This window comes from Aplidium turbinatum, chromosome 13 (assembly GCF_918807975.1).
Source record: "Aplidium turbinatum chromosome 13, kaAplTurb1.1, whole genome shotgun sequence".
NCBI classification, from domain to species: Eukaryota; Metazoa; Chordata; class Ascidiacea; order Aplousobranchia; family Polyclinidae; genus Aplidium; species Aplidium turbinatum.
This window is the reverse complement of record NC_137484.1, coordinates 19,203,057-19,221,814: the sequence shown is the minus strand read 5'-3', so window position 1 is coordinate 19,221,814 and position 18,758 is coordinate 19,203,057. Positions and strand designations below refer to the sequence as shown.

The 18,758-nt window shown below is 37.1% G+C and overlaps 1 protein-coding gene across 2 annotated transcripts in view; it reads left to right on the top strand.

The window, feature by feature from the left end:
- Positions 1-11,593: 11,593 nt before the first annotated feature.
- Positions 11,594-18,758, top strand: part of LOC145781578 (dynein axonemal heavy chain 12-like) — a 59,181-nt gene continuing 52,016 nt past the window's right edge. For both annotated transcript variants that reach the window (XM_082593250.1, XM_082593248.1), the window contains exons 1-5: positions 11,594-11,832; positions 12,296-12,386; positions 14,701-14,727; positions 15,198-15,387; positions 15,669-15,744. In XM_082593250.1, coding sequence (XP_082449376.1) covers positions 11,642-11,832; positions 12,296-12,386; positions 14,701-14,727; positions 15,198-15,387; positions 15,669-15,744 — 575 coding nt within the window. In that variant the 5' untranslated portion in view covers positions 11,594-11,641. The remainder of the gene's footprint in view (positions 11,833-12,295; positions 12,387-14,700; positions 14,728-15,197; positions 15,388-15,668; positions 15,745-18,758) is intronic.

The window sequence follows — 18,758 nt, the reverse complement described above, 5'->3', positions numbered from 1 at the left end:
TATTCGAACAACGAACCCAAACTTTTACGTTATATCACTTCAAAATCTCAAGAAGAATTCAAATGTCTAACTCTAATGCATCTAAGTACAATTTCATTTATTGGACCTATGCATATACAATGTTTGCGTCTGCAAAATTTATGTTTGGATATAGCATTGATTTCAAAAAGGAAAATCATCGCTCCACATATGCTAAAGTAGGAACAATTTTGCCATACAATGATGGAGAAATGTCTGGTCTACTCAGCTTTACAATGTTTTCTAAGCGTTTCTTGATGTTTTTTCTCCATTGCACAGAGTAGCCTAATGGTCTATGTTGAAGTGTCTAGCGAAGCTCAATGAACTTGAACCTCATCAGGTTCACACAGAAAGAAGTAAATAGCAATCAGCTAAGTCTTTGTCAATTACAGCGAAATTGCGAAAGCAGTCGTTGAATTCGCTAGCAGAAAAATCAATAAATGCTCGCCTATCACTCATTACAAAAGCGATTTTTTTGTCACTAAAGTTACTTTTTTTTAGTTGTACCAATTAATAAAAAAAGTGTAAAACCAAAATTTCATGGTTATGGGGTCAATATGCTTGTCCGCCCCGTTAGCTCAGTGGTTACGCGCCTGGGTCAAGATCATTCGGCGCAAGTTGAACTCTCGGGGTGTGCGCTTGAGAAATGCCTTTTTAGGACTGCTCTCCATTCAGCGGCACCTAGTGAATGGAATATTTCCCCGGCAACAACCCTGGCCTAAATTGTAAAAACTGCAAATGAGAGCGATGTGGAATCGTTAGTAGAAAGTGCACTTGCATACAACCTCGCCAATATCAAGTTTAAAGGAAATCCTGACACAATTAATTGTCACGTATCTATGCTTGGTTGTCGTCATTGTTCAGTCAGATACACACCAGGCAGGTAGAATATGGCTACTGGCGATAGGTCCTGCCTCAACAAAAAACCTAGCGACCGCATGAGGTTGCCTCAATGGCGCGGTAGGAAAACCTTGTATATCACACCGATAATAGTTCTATTCGAAGATGTTTAGAAAAGTGTCAATTATGCAAAAATCATATTATTTTAATGTTTATCGTAAATATATCCTCCATCTTTGAAGCGTTCTGCTGGGAGTTCCTTCCAAATGCCCACCTATTGGTGCACATCCCTGGAAAGGTAATTTAATACTGAATCCGATGCATGCAAAATTTAAGTGGCACGTGTTGCGGATTATAGTTCTATTTGAAGATGTTTGAAGTGGTGTCTATTATGCAAACATCGTATTGTTTTAATGTTTATCGTAAATATATCCTCCATCTTTGAAGCGTTCTGCTGGGAGTTCCTTCCAAATGCCCACCTATTGGTGCACATCCCTGGAAAGGTAATTTAATACTGAATCCGATGCATGCAAAATTTAAGTGGCACGTGTTGCGGATTATAGTTCTATTTGAAGATGTTTGAAGAGGTGTCTATTATGCAAAAATCATATTATTTTAATGTTTATCGTAAATATATCCTCCATCTTTGAAGCGTTCTGCTGGGAGTTCCTTCCAAATGCCCACCTATTGGTGCACATCCCTGGAAAGGTAATTTAATACTGAATCCGATGCATGCAAAATTTAAGTGGCACGTGTTGCGGATTATAGTTTTATTTGAAGATGTTTGAAGTGGTGTCTATTATGCAAACATCGTATTGTTTTAATGTTTATCGTAAATATATCCTCCATGTTTGAAGCGTTCTGCTGGGAGTTCCTTCCAAATGCCCACCTATTGGTGCACATCCCTGGAAAGGTAATTTAATACTGAATCCGATGCATGCAAAATTTAAGTGGCACGTGTTGCGGATTATAGTTCTATTCGAAGATGTTTGAAGTGGTGTCTATTATGCAAAAATCGTATTATTTTAATGTTTATCGTAAATATATCCTCCATCTTTGGAGCGTTCTGCTGGGAGTTCCTTCCAAATGCCCACCTATTGGTGCACATCCCTGGAAAGGTAATTTAATACTGAATCCGATGCATGCAAAATTTAAGTGGCACGTGTTGCGGATTATAGTTCTATTTGAAGATGTTTGAAGTGGTGTCTATTATGCAAACATCGTATTGTTTTAATGTTTATCGTAAATATATCCTCCATCTTTGAAGCGTTCTGCTGGGAGTTCCTTTCAAATGCCCACCTATTGGTGCACATCCCTGGAAAGGTAATTTAATACTGAATCCGATGCATGCAAAATTTAAGTGGCACGTGTTGCGGATTATAGTTCTATTCGAAGATGTTTGAAGTGGTGTCTATTATGCAAAAATCGTATTATTTTAATGTTTATCGTAAATATATCCTCCATCTTTGGAGCGTTCTGCTGGGAGTTCCTTCCAAATGCCCACCTATTGATGCACATCCCTGGAAAGGTAATTCAATACTGAATCCGATGCATGCAAAATTTAAGTGGCACGTGTTGCGGATTAAAGTTTTATTTCAAGATGTTTGAAGAGGTGTCAATTATGCAAAAATCATATTATTTTAATGTTTATCGTAAATATATCCTCCATCTTTGAAGCGTTCTGCTGGGAGTTCCTTCCAAATGCCCACTTATTGGTGCACATCCCTGGAAAGGTAATTTAATACTGAATCCGATGCATGCAAAATTTAAGTGGCACGTGTTGCGGATTATAGTTCTATTTGAAGATGTTTGAAGTGGTGTCCATTATGCAAACATCGTATTGTTTTAATGTTTATCGTAAATATATCCTCCATCTTTGAAGCGTTCTGCTGGGAGTTCCTTCCAAATGCCCACCTATTGGTGCACATCCCTGGAAAGGTAATTTAATACTGAATCCGATGCATGCAAAATTTAAGTGGCACGTGTTGCGGATTATAGTTCTATTTGAAGATGTTTGAAGAGGTGTCTATTATGCAAAAATCATATTATTTTAATGTTTATCGTAAATATATCCTCCATCTTTGAAGCGTTCTGCTGGGAGTTCCTTCCAAATGCCCACCTATTGGTGCACATCCCTGGAAAGGTAATTTAATACTGAATCCGATGCATGCAAAATTTAAGTGGCACGTGTTGCGGATTATAGTTTTATTTGAAGATGTTTGAAGTGGTGTCTATTATGCAAACATCGTATTGTTTTAATGTTTATCGTAAATATATCCTCCATGTTTGAAGCGTTCTGCTGGGAGTTCCTTCCAAATGCCCACCTATTGGTGCACATCCCTGGAAAGGTAATTTAATACTGAATCTGATGCATGCAAAATTTAAGTGGCACGTGTTGCGGATTATAGTTCTATTCGAAGATGTTTGAAGTGGTGTCTATTATGCAAAAATCGTATTATTTTAATGTTTATCGTAAATATATCCTCCATCTTTGGAGCGTTCTGCTGGGAGTTCCTTCCAAATGCCCACCTATTGGTGCACATCCCTGGAAAGGTAATTTAATACTGAATCCGATGCATGCAAAATTTAAGTGGCACGTGTTGCGGATTATAGTTCTATTTGAAGATGTTTGAAGTGGTGTCTATTATGCAAACATCGTATTGTTTTAATGTTTATCGTAAATATATCCTCCATCTTTGAAGCGTTCTGCTGGGAGTTCCTTTCAAATGCCCACCTATTGGTGCACATCCCTGGAAAGGTAATTTAATACTGAATCCGATGCATGCAAAATTTAAGTGGCACGTGTTGCGGATTATAGTTCTATTCGAAGATGTTTGAAGTGGTGTCTATTATGCAAAAATCGTATTATTTTAATGTTTATCGTAAATATATCCTCCATCTTTGGAGCGTTCTGCTGGGAGTTCCTTCCAAATGCCCACCTATTGATGCACATCCCTGGAAAGGTAATTCAATACTGAATCCGATGCATGCAAAATTTAAGTGGCACGTGTTGCGGATTAAAGTTTTATTTCAAGATGTTTGAAGAGGTGTCAATTATGCAAAAATCATATTATTTTAATGTTTATCGTAAATATATCCTCCATCTTTGAAGCGTTCTGCTGGGAGTTCCTTCCAAATGCCCACTTATTGGTGCACATCCCTGGAAAGGTAATTTAATACTGAATCCGATGCATGCAAAATTTAAGTGGCACGTGTTGCGGATTATAGTTCTATTTGAAGATGTTTGAAGTGGTGTCCATTATGCAAACATCGTATTGTTTTAATGTTTATCGTAAATATATCCTCCATCTTTGAAGCGTTCTGCTGGGAGTTCCTTCCAAATGCCCACCTATTGGTGCACATCCCTGGAAAGGTAATTTAATACTGAATCCGATGCATGCAAAATTTAAGTGGCACGTGTTGCGGATTATAGTTCTATTTGAAGATGTTTGAAGTGGTGTCTATTATGCAAACATCGTATTGTTTTAATGTTTATCGTAAATATATCCTCCATCTTTGAAGCGTTCTGCTGGGAGTTCCTTTCAAATGCCCACCTATTGGTGCACATCCCTGGAAAGGTAATTTAATACTGAATCCGATGCATGCAAAATTTAAGTGGCACGTGTTGCGGATTATAGTTCTATTCGAAGATGTTTGAAGTGGTGTCTATTATGCAAAAATCGTATTATTTTAATGTTTATCGTAAATATATCCTCCATCTTTGGAGCGTTCTGCTGGGAGTTCCTTCCAAATGCCCACCTATTGATGCACATCCCTGGAAAGGTAATTCAATACTGAATCCGATGCATGCAAAATTTAAGTGGCACGTGTTGCGGATTAAAGTTTTATTTCAAGATGTTTGAAGAGGTGTCAATTATGCAAAAATCATATTATTTTAATGTTTATCGTAAATATATCCTCCATCTTTGAAGCGTTCTGCTGGGAGTTCCTTCCAAATGCCCACTTATTGGTGCACATCCCTGGAAAGGTAATTTAATACTGAATCCGATGCATGCAAAATTTAAGTGGCACGTGTTGCGGATTATAGTTCTATTTGAAGATGTTTGAAGTGGTGTCCATTATGCAAACATCGTATTGTTTTAATGTTTATCGTAAATATATCCTCCATCTTTGAAGCGTTCTGCTGGGAGTTCCTTCCAAATGCCCACCTATTGGTGCACATCCCTGGAAAGGTAATTTAATACTGAATCCGATGCATGTAAAATTTAAGTGGCACGTGTTGCGAGTTTTTGTTTTATTTAAGGTTTTTCGAAGGTATGTCAGGTCGCATTTTATGCCTCGCACTTATTCACGGATGACTTTTTTAGGCGGAAAGCGGAAAAACTATTCTGCCAGAATGACGGTGGTGTTATAAAGCAACCTCAGCCAAAAATGACGTCACGATTCCTGTTTGTTCTTCTTTTATAAAATCACAACTGCAGAGCTTGCAGTTCAGAGCTTCCAAATATAAAACTTGAAAAATCATAATACTTTTTAAAATCCAGAAATTATGAAACTTCTAGTCGATGGGATCTATAGAGAAAATGAAAAAAAACGTGAAATTAATAAAAAAAATAAAATTCTGAAATGTGCAGGGGGTGCTGCAGTTTTGCAGTTTCTATAGACGAGCCGCCACTGCTACTGACAAATCCATAATTGACATAGGATTCCAAATACGGTAACCTTGCTTTTTTGCCATAGATTGGTTATACTGATTAATTTTAGTTTGCACAAGGCAACGTACGAATAGGAAAAGCATCAAATGCTTTTCTATTGCGGCTACGCTAGATTTTCAGGCGTCTCACGACCAACCCAAAAACGGCTTATGACCCCTAGGTTGAAAATTTCTGTCCTAGAAAGTTTTTAAATTATGGAATTCCAAATCAAGTGATTGGTTCGTTTGTCAAAGACTCGCAAACAAGTTTATAGCTGCCACATAGCCTATAAGCTAATCTTCTAATTTACATTCTGTAAAGTAGGCTATCATGTTGCCGATTTTGTAGAACACATTGAGGGTCACTTGCAACCAGTAGCGTATTTAGGGGGGAGGATAAAGGGCGATGGCCTCCCCCTAATGATCAGGTAAAAAAAAAATACACATTTTGCAAAAAAAAAAGTTGTAGCGCAATAATTGCTTGGATGGTTCATCCTAGCGCGGAGGCGGGGTATACTTTTTGCAAAGTAATTTGTCAACAGTTTTTCTTTTTTTTCTTGACAATTGCATGGCGCAAATTCACGAGAGATTCAATGAGCACTGCTGCTCGCTAGCTTTTAAAGGCAGTACATTTCTGCCTTCATTGATTCATGAAGATGAGAACTGCCCGATCGACGAGATTTTCGACTTCCACCATGAAATGCTTGATGTTGAACCAAGCAATTGCTTTGCAGCTAGTTGTGAAGATGGAGAGCGAATTGGCTTGCAGTTTGTGTGGATATACGACCTGCGACTCTTGTGGATGTGTGTCAAGCGGTTGAACAACTCGGCACTTATCCGATTATCCAGAAATTACTTCGAATCTTTGCTACGCTTCCAGTTACAACTGCCTCTAACGAGCGATGTTTCAGTTCACTAAAGTAGGCCACCTGAAAAAATATTGCCGCACGACCATGACCTAGCCACGTTTGGATTGTCTAGCTCAGATGTATTAAAACAAGGATATTGTAGGTACGCGAGTTTGATGCAGTCATAGATATATTTGCCAAGCGCAACCATCGCATAAACTGTAAATTGTCATTGCGAATCGCCGAGAATGTTCTAAAGGTATTCGAGGTCGGAAGGACTAACTTAGTGTTTATGTTCTGAAGTGTTTGATATCTTTTGTTGGTTCATTGATTGGAACAGTAACTTAGCCTACTTCTACGGATTCGCTCTTGATTTTGGACCCCCTACCCCGTTCTGACGCATCATATGACATTTTGGTATAGCCTAACCCACCCCTATTTAAAGGGTCAAACAAGTCTAATTTTAACCCAAGTAGAAAAAATTTGAACCAATGAGAGCCATTTTTATCAAATTTGAGTTTTCTGTGTACTACCGTTGACTACCCCGTGTGTACTACCCCCAGACCCCTATTGGCCTCCAATGACACAATGTCTTGGCCTCCCCCTAACAAACTTTCTAAATACGCCACTGCTTGCAACTAACATTCAGATATAACCTGATGGTATTTTCTATTTCTCTTCTTGTAACGAAGCCAATATAGCCTACAAAGGCTGATAGGAGGTTTAGGAGTGCCTTAATGCTGTGCACGACTTATCAACTTTATTTTTTGTCATATCCACGCTTTCGCCTTCTGGTTCAAGATTCAGACTAAGTAGACAAAACCTTTGTGTCCACCTTCCTTCAGGTATGCTTTAGCAAAGACACGGCTGCATGCTCTTGAGCAGTGACGTAGCTGTTACTCTACCAGCAAGAAAGAAAATTTTAGGGGGCAAGCAACTGTTGGGCAGGAAGCCAACAATTTCACGGTTAAAATAAAGCATTTGTTTAAAAATATAGCGACTGAATGCAGCCAAACATTTATGAAACGTTATTCAACATGTAGTCTAATAGCCTACAATGTCATTAAAACGCTGTAGGCTAATAATATTAGGTTAGGCTACTGTTAAAACATTTCTTGTGCGGGCGATTGCTTCCCCAAGCAGTAGCACCCCCTTGGCTACATCCGTGTTTTTGAACGGTTTGGAACTGTTGTTTTTTTGAGCACCATTTGGCCATGCAACTGACAACTTCTTGTTCGTTCAGTGAATTCCAATGTTTAGCCTACTTTCCCTAAATAGCCTTATTTTTTTCTCCATAACTCACATAGCCTAATTTGTAAGTCTTCATTTCAATTTTGTTTTGTAGGCCTACCATTGATAGAGAGCAAGGAAATTTCAAACGTCAAATTAGCGTAAGGCGCAGCTGAAAAAAAAAAATGAAATGCTCACAATAACAAAATAAGAAAATTAGAAACTAGAGGTAGGCTTCGGTATCGAGAGTATACTGTCCTAGGCTACAATAGACACAGAAACAGTGGTTAGCGCGTTGGGCTCGCAGTCGAGAGCCTGCATGTTCGACTCCAGCCACCCGCACTTGCTGTTGTTTCTCTGGGCAAGAAACTTAACGATAATTGCCTCTACCTAGTGATCGATTTCGAGTAATGGGTAGTACCAAATTTAAGTCATAAGTAGAGTAGACAACCGGAAACTGACATTGCCGTCGGCTGCAGCGTGGGTCAGGTGTATGTCGGAAGGCGTACACCGATGCATAGCGCTCAAGTCCGCTTTCCCGCAATGCAGGATAAAGATAAACAAACAAAAAAAACAAACAAAAGATAAACCAATTCCAGGGATATCTAAAGAATCTTCTTTAAATCCGTGTTAAACTTTCTTCTAAATAAGCTTTCCTATAATTTTCTTTTTGACATTGAGGTAGCCCGTAAATAAGTCTTCCTAGACTTATTTTTGCATACCTGACCAAATTATCCAAAACTTTTGGTTTTCACAAACTAAAATTTTTGGATATTTCGGCACCTTTTTCTGTTCATTGACGTGCTGGTTTATTGGAGTTGATATGTTTTCTTTCCGGACAAGTTGGAGTACACCAAAGAAAAAACAGCATTCCTATGTAATGTTTTTGTTAGCATTAAGATTTTATATGGATTTGCATTTTGTGCAGGGACCTGCAGCTAGAGGGCGCAACATGCATTAACGTAATAACGTTACTAAGATACGTAAACATTTTCAGCTGCAATGCAAACGGGACTTGATTCTGTTGAATGAGTGCTTGAAAAGAGGTTACTTGAAGTCAATGGGTGTTGAGTTTCACAACGTGAAATGTGATATGGTAATAACATCAACACATTTCACGTGGTCAAAGCGTTCATTCAAATATTTTACTGTAAATCTGCTTTTGAATCTTGGCGGCACATTGGGTTAGCTTCATGGCTTGCTATGTAGTACGTTGAAAATACTAATACAAAATTAAAAATTAGATATGCAAATTGTTTATGTTGTTTTATGCATGTTGTCACACTGTAGGCTGTAACCTAACATGGTACTGGTAAGATTTTTTACTGTGGGTTTGCCTGCCTTGCTCTTCTTCATTATATGCTAAATGCTTCAAAATATGCTCTTCTCATAATCATCAATTCTTTTAATAATGCTGCGTGGTCAATAAATATTGCCATTGTCTATTTTGTCCTTTATATAAATCTTGATACAGTAGCCTAATCTTCATTTCATAAACCTGAAGTTACCATAATAATCCCAGCCCATACAAACCCAACTCAACATTTTCTCAATATAATCAATGTTTTTCTAGATAGTATTCTCTGTTTTATAAACCCAATATAACTAGCTTTTCTGCTGCATCAGCTCTTTTTTACAAAAATTTAAAGCAAATATGTGGGTGATAAAGGTTTTGCAATAGTACGGTAGGTTATGGGATAGCACAGTTATATGCAACCAAGTAATCTTTACTTCTGTATGTACACCCTCAATTTGGCTGTTAAACTTAACTTTTATGTCACAAACTTGATTTGTCACGACTTCAATTCCAATTTATCTATGATCGTTAAGTCTGAATAGTAGCCTAACTGCTGTGGTGTGACAAAGATTCATGTTTTAAAATTTATTGTATCAACCCAGCATAGTGTGCAGCCACAAGTGATCAAAATTGCTCAAACCATATTTTTTGTAAGGTGCAGTATCATAAGTCTCCTACAAGTCAGCAGTTTTGAACTGAGCAAATGGCAGTTGAGCATGTGACAACTGAGCTAGCAACATTTCAGCAAGTGACTGAAGTTGGCAAATGATAAAACTGAGCACGTGTCATAACAACTAAGCAAGCCGAAACATGGCATGTCATAAGCCAGGAAATTCAGTTTAGCAAGCAATGACTAAGCAAGTCTGAACTGAGCTAGTAATCATTTACTGATTTTGCAGTCGCTGAAATGTACTTGGTAAGTTGTCACATGCTGAGTGGTCCAACGACGCAGTATATAATATCATACATTACATTAGCTAACATGATAACAGTCATTTATCGTATAAGCATTAGATTCACAAAAATTTCACAAAAATCGGCAGCCGTGGCCGAGTGGTTAGCGCGCTGGGCTCGCAGTCGAGAGCCTGCATGTTCGACTCCAGCCACCCGCACTTGCTGTTGTTTCTCTGGGCAAGAAACTTAACGATAATTGCCTCTACCTAGTGATCGATTTCGAGTAATGGGTAGTACCAAATTTAAGTCATAAGTAAAGTAGACAACCGAAAAACAGACATTGCCGTCGGCTGCAGCGTGGGTCAGGTGTATGTCGGAAGGTGTACACCGATGCATAGCGCTCAAGTCCGCTTTCCCGCAATGCAGGATAAAGATAAACAAACAAATAAACAAACAAACAAACAAACTTATTTTTAGATCTTCAAATTTTAACAAGGCTGATTAAAATTGTATCTTGTCATATTTCAATTTCGTTTATTGGAAGCTCTAATTAAAACTATTTAATTTGGGTAAAAAAGTACAAAAAAGAATTTGCTTGTTGTGCAGTGGATGGTATTAAATTTTGTTGAAAGTTGATGATTGTATTATGTTCAACATACCACTTGTGACAAAATATAAAAGTTCTCCTAAAGCAAGTCATAGCAGTTGTAAATTTTTTAAAGCTTTTCTTGTCAAGGTAATAATTTGTTACAATACCGCCATATAACCAACAAGTAGAGTGAATGAAATTGTCAAAACAATGCATTGTATAACTGTAGGTTAGATCAGTGGCGGATTTAGGGCAAAGTTTTAGGGGGCTCCAAAGAAGTATGGAACAACCTCGCCGCAAATGGCTTGGGAAAATTTTTTGCGTTTTTATCAATAACATTGCCTATCTAAGTCAGGTAGGCTACCAGTCATTCCCACATCACAAATCAACACCACAAGTGACAATCAGTTGTAAAGTTGAGGCAATGCCATAATGCCGCTTGTGGCAATTAAAAGCAATAACGAACGTGAAATGATTATTTAGGTATTTTCCACTAAAACTTTGGTAACTACCAAAATCCATTTTAATAAATCACCAACCTAGAGTGCCTGAAGCTCACTGGTGCATAGCCCAAAAAAATGCATTATAAAAAAACATTCGAACGGTGAGGCCTAGGTGTACTTAGTACAAGTGAGTGGTAGCCTACTCAGTTAAGATATTGCAAAAAAACAAATAATTCAAATATGAACAAAGCGCTTGCAGCAATAAGATTCTACTATTTCTATTTTGTAGAATAAGCGAAATCGGGCCTATGCCCTGTCAGCAAAACAAAACATTGTGAACTGACAATGATGCAATTGAGCAAAAGAAGAATACGATTAGAAAAGAACAATTATTAGCGGTTAGTAGGTCTACTTGCTGAGACTAAACATCACGCATTGTTTTACGTTAGTAAAATAGAAATTTACAAGTTAAAGTATAGCATAAAAAGGAAATTTGCATGCAGACATAAAAAAATAAATTGGAATTTTAGGGGGCGCCCCGGCGCCATAGGTAAATCCGCCCCTGAGTTAGATTATGGTGCAGTCAGGGTGGTAGCGAAAAACCATGAGTGATTATCCAGTCAGCCCCCACCCCAATTCCACAACAATAAATTTAATTGCACATTAATACTCACCAGTGTGTAGAGACAGGCACACGTGCACTGCTTTAATGAAAGAATGTAAACATAAATTCAAATATTTTCTTATTGAAGCCTAGTCTATGCAAAGACAATGGTCAAATTAAAACTTCTAAATTTTTAAAGTGTTTAAAGTAAGACTATTGCAAACATGTCCTCATCAAAGGACCATCTTACGTCTCGAATGACGGCAATCAATGAAAGTCTTAGTGAAATGTCCCACAAGCAGTTGCTGCCAATTCCAATGAAAAGACCACAAAATCCTGGGCGGAACTTTACCAACAGTAGATTGATGACTCACAGAAGAAGTCGCAAATATCAGGAAGCATTAAACAACATTATGTGAGTCAAACAGTATTGCATAGCGGCATAGCTTACATAATATGATCTATAAAACTTGTTTAAAATATTTTGTATATACAAAGAAAAATATATCAAAGTTATAATAAAACTTAAAAATAAATTTCAAGCTTTTAAACGATATTAATTACTTTAGTGGATTGTATATAGAGATAAGTTTTATTAATAGCCTACTGATAAACATCACAATTTGTGCTTTGACATCACAAAAGAAATGTGCTTTGCAATTTTAGCAAAGGAGATAAAATTGATTTTACTTATTTTTGTTGTTGGGTGAACAAATCTTTTGAGAATAGTTTCATTTAGTCTATTTGCTTTTCATTTATTCTTTGTTTAAGAACATGAATTGCATTATATCATTTTAATCAGATCAATCAAAACTTATACGTTTGTATGGTAAAACCACTTAATACATAGACTAGCATTTAACCATATTGTCTTGCAGTGTAAAAGATGCTGTGGCAGCAGTGGAAAAAACTGAAGATTACCTCTGCCGAGCTCCTCCTAAAAAGCCTGAACCATTGATGCCATCATCTGTATGTTATTTATTCTTAAATTCAAAGTTATTTACAAACAAAAATTATGTGCATCATGTGCTGACACAGTAGACCATCACCGTCCTTGCTCAGGCATTAAGTATAAAAAAGTAGATTCAATTTTATTGTAGCCTATTATGAGAATAGAAAAAGAACAAAATGTCAGGGTCTTTTCCTTTGTTGCCTTTCTTCTCTCAGGTGTGTCTGCACAGTGCACAGTTATGGCACCGAAAGTGAAAACAAACTGCAATTTTGATGTGTTATGTCTAGTGCCAACCATATAAGTTATATTTCATAGACTATCAAGTTTAATTCTTAATCATACACTACACTTGTTTGCCAATAATTTAACTCAATCTTCCATTTAGTGGATTTGAGCAAATGTAGCCCATTATAGTGTAGTGTAAATGTCAATATTTAAACTTCGTATACCAGACATGCCAAGGCCTTAGTAGTTCAGGTGTATATTTTTTTCACCCTGGAAATGTAGACAATATTCAGCAGAAGAGTGGTTTTTATGCTTTAATACAAAGTTGAAGCATTACAAAATAAGCTCATCTATACATTTTATCTTTAGTGTTATATTGTTAACGTAAAGTCTCATCAACAAAAAGTTAATTCATCATCATCCGTTTGTTCCTTTTTCAGCAGATGAGATTTGGCATTTATTCCCGCTAGCAGGGGCCCGCCAGATTTTTCAGCCCTTTTGCCATGCTTCCCTGTTATTAGGGTTGATTCTGTCTGGGTTCCTTACACTGATGTCGTTTCTCACCAACTCTAGCCAGATTTTCTTTGGTCTTTTACTTTCTCTCTCTCTGGATAAAAGTTTTCTTTGCCATCACTGGCGCTTTGTCGTTAGACATACGTCCCACATGCCCATACCATCGCAAACGGTGGCTTGTAAGAAACTCACTGATGCTTTCCACTTCTGCCATTTCTCGAATACTTTCATTTCTAATTCTATCCTTCAAGCTTCTTTTACACATCATTCGAAGCATTTTCATTTCAGTTTTTTCCAACCTGTTTAAATCTTCAATTCTCATGGTTATCCTTCAGCTCTGTAGCACGTTGTACTTCTCATGCATGCTTTATGAACAATGTCTTTCATTTTTTGGAAGCACTCTTCCACACAGAATCCCTGATACTTCCTTGAATTTTTACCAATCAGCTCTTATTCTTGACATTATAGAATTTTGCACTCTTCCATCCATTTTTAGGACATCTCTTAGGAAGCAGAACGTTTCAACCATTTCCAGTTTATCCCCATCCAGAGTGACGGTCTCTTCATATCTTTCGTTTATCTTCCCTTGACACCGTTTGCATTCAAAATCTTTTATTCATAGCAGGCTTTGGCTAATTCCTGTGTATTATATCTTTTGTGAGCCCATTCATAGCAGCAATTACATCTTATGGAGTTTCTGTCAACTCTTTTCGCGCATACTGAGCAAGGATCAACCTTAGCTGGATTGATGGTCTTTTCACCAGTACGGAAGACTTTTGTTTTGCTCAGATTTATCTTTAAACCTTTAGATTTTGAAGCATCTTTCCATTTCGAAGATCGCACTTCCACTTCCAGCCAATTGCTTCTAAGAAGTACCAGATCATCCGCATATCAGTATTCATTTGCCATTCCTTCTTTGGCATCCTTTGTTACTTTGTCCAGTATGATAGTAAATAAGAGAGGCCTGAGAACTGAGCCTTGGTGAACTCCCATTTTTACATTTTTACTTCAAATCGTTCTGATCTTCCATTTTCCAATTTTACAGCAGGCGTGGCATATTAGTACATAGTACATCTCTATTAAAGCCTAAATCTCCCATATTACGACACCCTTTCTTCTCAAAGACCACCATATAACATTTCTTGGGAGTCTATCAAAGGCTTTTTCTAACTCCACAAATACCATGTAGCCTACAGTTTCTTGCCATCCGCTTCATACTTTTCCAGCAACCAGCGTGCTGAGAAAATTGCATCGATTGGGCCTTTTTCTGGAACAACTTCCATTTGCATTTCATCCAAGTCTACCATCTCCCTTAAGCGTCTTCAAATACTCTTTCAATTACTTTCATATCATGTTCTAGCAGTTTGACACTTTTGTAACTTCCACACGATCTTATATCACCTTTTCTCTTGAATATTACTATTAGATTATCACATTATTATTAAAAAGAAAAAGCTAATTGTACACTAATTAACCAGCGTGAAGACCTTCTAGATATAGTCTAGGTACTGTAAATTAGCTGCTGTTTGTTTTCTTAAGTTTGTAAGAATGAAAGTTTTTCTTGTTTATTTTGATGTTTTTTTTTGTTTTTAGATGATGAGCTATCAAAGAAAAAGGCGGGTAAGGTAGAAATCCGAACAAACTCAATTTTTTATCAAAAGCTTACAAATTGTGTTTCAATGAAAGGAAATGATGCATGTACCATAGTAGCCTACTAGGACTGTTTCAACATTCACAACATTTGATTTCATTTCGGCACGAAATTTTCCATTCATTTAGAAAAAAAAGCAATTTTTTTCATTTTGAGTTCAAAATGAAAATTATCATTTATCAATTACTCAGGCTTACGAGTGTAGGCTAGAAATGCAAAACACTTTGATATGTAGCCTAGCCTACTGTTTTGTTTTGATGCAACATATGTTATATTTTATTTTGGTTTCAACTTGGCTGAGTTTCACGTCCATTGTAAAGAATTTAGTTCCGACCAAAAATTATTCTAAACAGCTGTATTTTATACTGTAACCCATGCAAGAATATATGCAATTACTTCAGCTAAAAAATTGCTTTTTGAAAGTCTATTTTTGATTCAGCAACTGTACATGTATATGAAGAAGTGTGTTGAGTCTGGACCAGTGGTTCCCATACAAAAAAAATGGTTAGAGGCTATGCTGAAGAAAGTACCTCTGCATTTACGAAGGACCAAAGAGCAGATCAGCCAAATAAACCAGATATTTGTGGAAGTTACAAGTGACTACGAAAAAAGCATTCGGAAATCTATGGGTATAGAAAAAAATATCTTTTAGTGCTGGTAGATAGTTGGCTATTGGTTTGCTGCATGTGACATTATTTTATTAACCTTAAAAATTTTTCAAGTTAACCGATCTGATCCCTTTTAAATTCCAATTAAAAAGGACGTATTTTGCTACCTGTGCGTTTATTGAAAAATACTTCTGGGATCGTTAAATCCTACCTCAATCTCATATCTAAAATAATTTAGCAACAAATAAAGTTCAATGCGATTAAGTTGCAGTTTGTGTCAATCATTTTGTTTTATCTTTCAGTTCAACACGTTTTACTAAAGCCGAATGTCTCTGGACTGGAGCAAGAAGAAGCTGGACCTCCGCCGAAAGAACCGGTGTGAGTACAATCTTTGACTTCATATTGTCGTGGGTTCACCTACAATGTTATGTGACATATTGTACCGGTGTACCCTCATGTCGCATGAGGGTAATCACGGTTGCTTTTTGTTGTTATGACTTTGGCGAGAGTAAAAATAGCCACCAAAACAAGGTAGAAAACATTAACTGAATGGATTTAATTTTAGACTACACAGTAGCCTATAGCTCCTGTTTATCGACCATATTGATTACACTGGTCTACAAATTTCAACTTTTTTTTTCAGGTTTGGGTTTTGACAACTGATTTTGGCTAATTTTGGGGCGCTGAATCCGAAAATGAACTCAGATTTTCTCTATCACATCAAGTTTTCTTTCTATCGTTGCCATTATTTTATGAAATTGACCAATTTTACCCTTTTTAGTGCAGTAAAATGTCAAATATAATTATTTTCTGACAGCTATAAACTTTCAAACATAGAGATATTTTTACACTAAATTCATAAATTGGATCAGATTTCCTCTAAAATAAAAAAAAAATTCCTGTTATGATAATCGTAATAGGACATAGTGGAGATTGGTAGCGTTGAGTTTTTCCATGCTGGCTTGAACTCCCTGTCTTGGTTTCTCAGGCATTATCTGTGGGTCAGCTGCTATCTCTGTGCAGATGGAATATCGTAGGAAGACAGCTGGTGGGAGTAGATTTGACTTAGTAATAAATTCTTGCTTAGTAAGGAAGATTTATTTAGAAGTTTCATAAAGCACATGTACATTGTACAGACCAACATCAGAGTTCAAGCTGAAAAGTGGTCTGTAGAAGGAAAAGATATTTTCATACTTTATAAGTTTGAGTTCGAGTCGGTTAGAGTTTTTGGTATAATGGTGTTTCTGTGGAAAAAGTTGCTCTTAGAAAATTACTAACAAAGAAAGGTTGTATTTGATCTCAAGCTATGTCTGCTTCCAGCAAAAAAAGAAAATGTTGTAATGATCCGGATATATTTTGTTACATTTGGGGATGCTTCATGTTGAAGTCTCAACAATGCAATGTTACCACGATTGTAAAAAGGGCATATCTTGCTTACTTTAAAGTCAATTTGGGGGACCAGGATAAAAGCTGGGCTCCTCATAAAGTGTGCAAGACCTGCATTGAATGTCTGAGAAGTTGGTCGCAAGAAAAAGGTTCACAAATGAAATTTGGAATGCCCATGATTTGGCGAGAGGAACGAAATCATGTTGACCATTGTTATTTTTGTCTTGTTAGTGTGAAAGGGTATAACAAAAAGAGTAAACATCGTTTGAAATATCCAAATCTGGATTCGGCATTGCGGCCAGTTCCTCACAGTGATAAAAAGCCACTGCAAGTATTTACATCACTTCCAGAACTACACGAAGAGACTATTTCTTCTTCAGAAGCATCGTTTAGTGAAGGAGAAAGTGAAATTTTTCAGCCAGCACCCGAGGATCTGTCAGACAAGCCTTCTCAGTTTAATCAGATGGAACTAAATGATTTAGTGAGAGATTTGTATTTGCCTAAGCAATCTGCGGAGTTATTGGCATCAAGGCTACAGGAAAGGAAACTTCTCAAAGCTGGTACAAGCGTGACATTTTATCGCAAACGAGAAGAAGAACTGCTTCCATATTTTGCTTCCTACAATGATTTCGTTTATTGCAACAATATAGAAGGGCTTCTTCTAGAAATGGGACTACCACAGTATCATGCAGACGAATGGAGACTTTTCGTTGATAGCTCCAAACGAAGTTTGAAGTGTGTTCTACTTCACAATTGTAACGTGTACGGTTCTATTCCGACAGGACATTCGGTGACAATGAAAGAAGAGTATCAGAACATCAAAACCGTTCTTGAAAAGTTAAAGTACCATGAGCATGGTTGGCTCATCTGTGTAGATTTCAAAATGGTGAACTTTTTGCTGGGGCAACAAAATGGCTACACCAAATACCCATGTTTCCTATGCTACTGGGACAGCAGGGCCAAGTATCAGCACTGGAACAAAGAAGAGTGGCCTCCAAGGCTCACCTTGACACCTGGACACAAAAATATCATACGTGATCAGTTACTTGATATCAAAAAGATCCTCTTGCCTCCTCTTCACATCAAACTTGGTCTCATGAAACAATATGTAAAAGCTTTAGATCATGAAGGAGAGTGTTTTAAGTATATATGTTATGCTTTTCCCGGTCTCAGTGAAGAGAAAAAAAGAGCTGGGATTTTCAATGGACCACAAATCAGGCAAATGTTAAAGGATGAAAATTTTGTAAAATCAATGTTGCCATTCGAGGCTAGAGCTTGGAATGCTTTCGGTGCTGTTGTGAGAATTTTTTTGGGAAAAAGAAAAGCAGAAAATTATAAAGATCTCTTAAGGGAGCTACTGCTTAGTTTTGAAGGTTTGGGAAGCAGGATGAGCATCAAAGTTCACTATTTGAAGAGCCATGCGGATGAGTTTCCAGAAAACCTTGGGAAAGTTAGTGAAGAACAGGGTGAACGTTTCCACCAGGATATTAAAATTATGGAGGAACGTTATCAAGGTCGGTGGGATTGTCATATGATGGCCGACTATTGCTGGAGTTTTAAAAGAGAAATTCCAGATGCTGCTCATAAAAGAAAGTTCCTCAAAAGAGCATTTTAAGCTTATATATAAGTGAAGAGTTCATATTTTATGAAAGCTCTTTTTTTGACTGTTTCTGAACTCGCCCTGCCCAAGTCAATCCTTTGAGTCAATCTTTATTTTGGCACTTTGCTATTTTTGTGTGTGTCTTCAAAATTTCTGCATTCCATTGGAATGTCTATGTGCATATTGTGTGAACTGTAGGCTATAATTCAGATAATACCTTGTCACTGTCCTATCGACATGTTCGTCAGCATAATGTAGCGTTTGATGTTATTATAGTTGCTCTTTTGCATGCCTATTTTTTATTCCAAGGCATGAAATTTTAATAAAGACAACGCAAATTTGTGTGAATATAATATAGAATGCTTGTTTGCTAATTAAAGCTAGATTATTGCAGGTAAAACAGTGT